The 6901-nt window shown below is 41.5% G+C and overlaps 1 protein-coding gene across 1 annotated transcript in view; it reads left to right on the forward strand.

The window, feature by feature from the left end:
- The window catches only part of LOC103670708 (cytochrome c oxidase assembly factor 7), a 27920-nt gene extending 22090 nt beyond the window's left edge, over nt 1-5830 (forward strand). The window contains exon 3 of the mRNA XM_008699190.2: nt 4561-5830. Within this exon, the coding sequence (XP_008697412.2) occupies nt 4561-5009 (449 nt within the window). The 3' untranslated portion in view covers nt 5010-5830. The remainder of the gene's footprint in view (nt 1-4560) is intronic.
- Nucleotides 5831-6901: the final 1071 nt, after the last annotated feature.

Raw genomic sequence — 6901 nt, forward strand, 5'->3', positions numbered from 1 at the left:
TCCCGGCTCCCCGCTTCGTACCTCAATACTCAGCGCTGGAGATGTTCATTTGTAGAGATCCAGATGCGTCTTCCTGCGTCTCAGGCTGGTTCCGTGGTTGTTTAGGCTGGTCTGGTACCTATCCAGCTCGATTCGGGGGACCGGCTGAAAAAGGTGTCTCCTACTCCTCCGCCATCTTAACTCCTCCAAGCATAAAAAAATAAATCTAAAAAAAAACTATCAGTCTACAGATCCATGAAGCTTAGTGAATTCAAGCAGGATAATCCATGAAAATTACACCTAGTCACATCATTACCAATTTGGTGAAAACCAAACATAAAGAGAAAATCATAAAAGCAATCTGAGAAAGACACTGAAGGGAACAGTTGTGAGAACAACCCATGACTTCTCATCAGAAGCAACATAAGCCAGGGGCGCCTGGGTGGCTCAGTCATTAAGTGTCTGCCTTTGGCCCAGGGCGTGATCCCGGTGCTCTGGGATCGAGCCCCACATCAGGCTCCTCCGTTGGGAGCCTGCTTCTTCCTCTCCCACTCCCCCTGCTTGTGTTCCCTCTTTCGCTGGCTGCCTCTCTCTCTGTCAAATGAATAAATAAAATCTTTAAAAAAAAAAGGAAGCAACATAAGCAGAAGACAAAAGAACAACATCTTTTAAGGGCTGAAAGAAAAAACTGTCAAGCTTGAATTCTATTTTAGCAAAAATATCTTTAAAAGTGAAGATGAAATAAATTCATTTTCAGGTAGACAAAAGCTTTGGGAGTGAGTCATTAGCAGAGCTACACTACAAGAAATGTTAAAGTTGTTTGGGTCCAAGGAAAATGGTAACAGATGGAAACTGGGATCCATACAAAAGAATAAAGCACACTAGAATGTGTGTGTAACTTTAAGACTTTTTCCTCATTTCTTATTGTCTCTAAAAGACTGTCAAAAGCAAAAATAATAGCAGTGTTCGTGAGACTTATATATAGAAGTAAAATTAAGAAGTAGTATATGTGGGGGGCGCCTGGGTGGCACAGCGGTTGGGCGTCTGCCTTCGGCTCAGGGCGTGATCCCGGCGTTATGGGATCGAGCCCCACATCAGGCTCCTCCGCTGGGAGCCTGCTTCTTCCTCTCCCACTCCCCCTGTTTGTGTTCCCTCTCTCGCTGGCTGTCTCTATCCTGTCGAATAAATAAATAAAATCTTAAAAAAAAAAAAGTAGTAGTATATGTGGTAATAAAACATGATGGCAATTAATACGAAGCATGGAAACGTGGTAAGTGAATGAAAGTATATTGTAAGGTACTTACATTATATGTGAAGTGGTATAATATTAATTCATGGTAGATTGTGGTAAGTTAACTTTATATATTCACTAGATAAGTCACTGAAAAAGGAAGTATAACTAAAACGCCAATGATGAGAATGACATGGACTATTAGAAATACACAGTTCGGGGTGCCTGACTGGCTCAGTTGGTGGAGTGTGCAACTCTTGATCTCAGGATTGTGGGTTTGAGCCCCACATTAGGTGTAGAGATTACTTAAATAAAGTAAGATCTTTAAAAAAAAATACACAATTCCAAAGAATGCAAGAAAGGAGAAAAAGCAAAAAGCATTTGGGACAAATGGGAAAGAAATAAGACTGTAGACTTAAATCCAGCTATATCAATAATTGCATTAAATGTAAGTGAACACTCCAGTAAAAGGCGTAGATTGTCAGGCTGGTTATAAAAGCAAGACCTAAGTATATCCTATTTAAATATAAAGGTGGCACGAATATACTCTCCAAACTCGAAGAACTCGGGATATAGAATCTCTGAGCTTTCCTGGAGAAATCTTTTTGATAACCAGTAAAGAGGTTAATCAAAGGAGGTAATCTGGGGGCGCCTGGTGGCTCAGTCGGTTAAGCGTCTGCCTTTGGCTCAGGGCGTGATCCCGGAGTGCTGGGACCCAGCCCTGCCTTGGGCTCCCTGTTCAGCAGGGAGCCTGCTTCTCCCTCCTGCTCCCCCTGCTCCCCCTGCTTTTGGGCGCGCGCGTGCTCTCTCTCTCTGTCAAATAAATAAATAAAATCTTAAATTAAAAAAAACAACAACAACTCAGGAACAAGAAGTTCTAATGAAAAGACTGGTGATGACCAGAATCCACTTAGAATGACTGTTGGGCTAATTAATTAGGGTTACTGAATAGAATGTAAATAACGTAAACTTTTAGGGCATAAAAACACCATAATGTTCCTGAGCACTTATTATGTGTCGGGTTCTTTGTAAAAACACATTTAAGCTTCTAACATATGAAATGTAGATACTTTTATCCTTATTTTACAGATGAGGAAAACAGGCTCGTAGAAGTTAAATAACTGGCCTAAGGTCACAAAGCCAACACACAGAGTGGAGCCAGGGCTGGAGCCCAGGTGTTCTGGCTACAGGGCCCAGGCTTCTGTTAATGACTGTGCTGTCTTTCTAGTTGAAGTAATAGAAATGACAAAAAGTAGAAGGTGGGGGAGGAAAGATGGGAGGAAGTATGAGACACCGGTATCCTCACCTTTTATAGTTGTGAGTTAGTACTTCTAAAATTTAGTTCAAAAACAAAAACAATGACCGTAACCTTTATAGTATTTTTTAAAAATCCCTTTGTAACTCCAGGGGCCCATTAGGAAATTTCTCTGGTGAAAAACATTCATTTGAAAGTCAAGTAGTTTCTTCAGTGCCACTCAGTTTGGTTTTCTTCTGATAAATTCAAGTAAAACCAAAGTTAAATTTTTTATTTATAAATTACATATGCAGTCCAGCTTTGCAAAGTACTTCTATCAGCTGTCCATTCAGCCAGCAGCATGTAATCCAAACACATACTACAAAAGTAACTGGAATGGTGTTCTCTTAATGATAATGATAGTTATTTCTAGGTGGTGGATTTGGAGTGATATCTTTAAAAAAATGTTAAAGGATAGGATGTTTGTATTTTTTTGAGAATGGGTGATAGTGATATGGAAAACAAAGGAAAAGGAAAAAAATGAAACTTCATGATAACTTACAGCCCATTCACAAGTACTTGAGACAGGCAGAGAGACCTTCCTCCAGGAACTCAACTGCCTCAATGTTAATACTTTGCTAAGGGCCAAAGGCAGCCTTAGCTTAGACATTAGCCCGACCTCCAGGATTCTGTAAAAATCCCTTTGGAAACTTCCTTTATCTCTACCCCACCCACCAAAATATATGTTAGCAGTCATCCTCCAAGCATATGGCCCACTGATACACATCTGAAGGGTCTCATGACTAAGGTTTTACTAGACAGTGACTTTTTTATTAACAGCTGGCCCCTTAAGTTCTTGGAAACCTTGCTTCCAAATTCCTTAGAAACTTAATGCTATCCTTAACCTCTTCCCAACTTGAAAGTGTATAATCAGTCACTCCTCACAACCCCAGTGCAGCTCTTTCTGCCCACCAATCCTGTCCCATGCTTTAATAAAACCACCCTTTTTGCTCTGAAGATGCTTCAAGAATTCTTTCTTTTTTTTTTAATGTTTTTTTATTATATTATGTTAGTCACCATACAGTACATCCCTGGGTTTTGATGTAAAGTTCAATGACTCATTAGTTGCGTATAACACCCAGTGCACCATGCAATACGTGCCCTCCTTACTACCCATCATCAGCCTATCCCATTCCCCCACCCCCCTCCCCTAAGAATTCTTTCTTGACCATTTGCTCCTGAGCCCCAACATTTCACATCAGTAGTACATGGGGATTTGAAATTTTCCACAAAAAAACTATAAAGAGAAAATTAAGCCCTGTCACCACCTGTGTTCAAAATCACCTGTTAGCCGCTTCCCATTGCTCCTAGGATTAGTACAGAATCCTGCATGATCTGACCCCTGCCTGTCTCTACAGCCTGTTTTCCCTAGTGATTTCTGGATTCTAGCCATATGAGCTCCTTTTCTCTTTGTATCCTATTCCTGCTGCCTGGAACAACCCTCACCATGTATTTTTTTCCTTCTTTTTTTCCATTATATTACAGCTCAAATGTTAACTTCTCTGGGGAGGCTTTTCTTGGCCTTACCCCCAGGTCTAGGTCAGAGTCCTGATACATTCTCATAACATCCTGTACTTTTCTTCCATATGGTTGTCACACTTAAAATCATACATTAGGTTGCATGGTTGTTAAATATCTGCTTCATTAGACTGTAAGATCCACAAGGCTAGGGATAGTGTCTGTTTATTGTCCAGAACCTAGCACAGTAGTTGGCAAATAATATGTATTCATTATACATTTAAGTTAATGAACATTGAACAAGGAGCTTACAAGAGCACATGTTCTTGCTGTAACAGCATGAGGTATCTATTATTATAATCCCCACTTCTCAGCTCCTTTAGGGGTGGCCTGTCTCATAAGATATCATTTGAACAAAAGATTCCAAGGCTAAAAAAGCTGGAAGGTTTGTGCATCATACTAGGCCACCTTCCTTTCATGCTGCCTTAGCTCAAAATATATGAACTTTATTCAGGAATTATTCTCTAACTTTGGCCTGAGACATTCAGGTTCTGCCCTGGCTTTGGTTTATTTTTTTCTTCCCTTTCCCTCCTCCCAGGTGGACTGACCCAGGACCTAAAAGCTGCCTCCAGCTGCTTTCTGATGGCATGTGAGAGGCCCGGAAAGAAGTCTGTGGAGGCATGTCACAACGTTGGTCTCCTGGCACATGATGGACAGGTCAATGAGGACGGCCAGCCTGACCTGGAGAAGGCTAGAGACTACTACACAAGGGCCTGCGAAGGCAGCTATGCCTCCAGCTGCTTCAATCTCAGTGCCATGTTCCTGCAGGGTGGCCCTGGTTTTCCCAAGGACATGGGCCTGGCATGTAAATATTCAATGAAAGCCTGTGACTTGGGCCACATCTGGGCCTGTGCCAATGCCAGCCGCATGTACAGGCTGGGAGATGGTGTAGATAAAGATGAGGAGAAAGCTGAGGTACTAAAAAATCGGGCCCGGCAGCTGCACAAAGAACAGCAGAAAAATGTCCAGCCTTTGACATTTGGGTAGTGTGGTCCATATTCCTAAGCAACAAACAGCTTGAGGCTGGCACCTCCTATGTCTTACGTAGCCCTTGAAGGTCAACCTGCTGGAGCAGGAAGACTTGGGACTTGATGTCAGTAGCTGTGGTTACATAGACCCATTTCCCCAGAGTGTCACCTGCTGGGTTGTAGCCTAAAATGTTTATTTCAGTGTTCTTTTTATCTGTTGTGTTCTGTGAAGGCACGCGCATATGGGATTTTGTTCTAAGTCTTCTAGCTCAGTGAAAAACAGCAAACTAGAGAGCCATAGAGATTGTGGGGGTTGCGGAGGGGAGACAGCAGGAAGTTGGAAAAATCAGCAGCCATAGTGCCTGAAGGAATCAGATGTTATTATTATCATTATTATTATTTTAGTTGGGAAGGCTTGAAAATCAGAAAGTATCTTGATTTACTTAATAGAGGGCTTAAGGAGCTAAGAACAAGTCAAATAGTCATGACTGCCACCCTCTGACTTATGTAATCATTGGTGTGTGTTTCCATTTTGCCTTTAGAGTCAAATCATCAGTAAATTCATAGAGATTGGGAGGGACGTGCAACAAAATTAAAGGTCGTTATGTGTCAGGGTTGCCAAAGATGATGAAATATAAGCCCTCCTTTAGTGGAGGCATTCACAGATGACAGCTAGCATCCCAAGTCCGTTCCGCTGGCACTGCTGTCCTTGCTTAAGGAGCAGATTACTCCCAAGGCAACTTCAGCTAGGGGTTCATAAGCAATGATTTTGTGACACATTTTGTCCCTTGGAACTGAACCTTTTTAACTGTCCCTGTGAATAAACTATTTTGATCGATTCATAGTTTGTGTTATTAGTTTCCCTCCAGATTCTGGGTAGGGTAGAGATTATGTTCTGCATGGTGGTTGTGCTTTTAAAGTAAACATTTGCTTTTTTTATTATCTTCCTAACTTGTCACTAGGGGGCGAGCTTGTCGTTTTCCTGCAGTAACAGGTCTGATCTGTCACCACCTAACTGTTCCTGGACTTCCAGTTTTGCAGCTGTCCCAGAAGGAAGGCTTGCGGTGTGGATGAAGGTTTGTAAGCACAGCCTACCAGCTTCTCAAGTTGATAGAGGAGAGGGGCTTTCCCAGGAGCAGACAAGAAGTTTTAAAAAGTGAGTTTATTTTGTTTGAAGTAGCTTTTGTTTTGTTTAAAAATAAACGCTGTAGGCCAACAAGCGTATGAAAAGATGCTTAGCATCACAAATAATTAGGGAAGTGCAGATCAAAAGCGTGAGATAATTACCCCACACCTGTCAGGCTGGCTGTTATATGTGTATATATATGTATAGACATCTAGCATTGGCAAGGATGTGGAGAAATTAGAACCTTCATACATTGTTGGTGGGAATGTAAAATGGTGTAGACACTATGGAAAACAATACAACAGTCCCTCAAAAAATTAAACCTAGAATGACCGTAGGATCCAGCAGTTCCATCTCTGGGTATACCTATGTTCATAGCAGCATTCCCAATTGCCAAAAGGCAGAAGCAACCCAATGTCTATCAGTGGGTGAATGGATAAACAAAATGTGTACACATACAATGGAATATCACTCAGCCTTAAAAGGAGGGAAAACCTGACACATGCTGTGACATGGATGAACCTAAAAGACATGCTCAGTGAAGTAGACATCACAAAAAGACATACTGTGTGATTTCAGTTACGTGAGGTGTCTAAACACAGAGCAGAATGGTGGTTGCCACAGGCTAGGGGAAGGGAAAAATGGAGAGTTGTTTAATGGGTATAGAGTTTGAATATTGCAAGATGAAAAAGTTCTGGAAATTACTTGAACAAAAATGTGAAAGTTCTTACACTACTATACATTTAAAAATGATTAAGATGGGGGGCGCTTGGGTGGCTCAATTG

The sequence above is a fragment of the Ursus maritimus genome, unplaced genomic scaffold (assembly GCF_017311325.1).
Source record: "Ursus maritimus isolate PB19 unplaced genomic scaffold, ASM1731132v1 scaffold_12, whole genome shotgun sequence".
Lineage (NCBI taxonomy): Eukaryota > Metazoa > Chordata > Mammalia > Carnivora > Ursidae > Ursus > Ursus maritimus.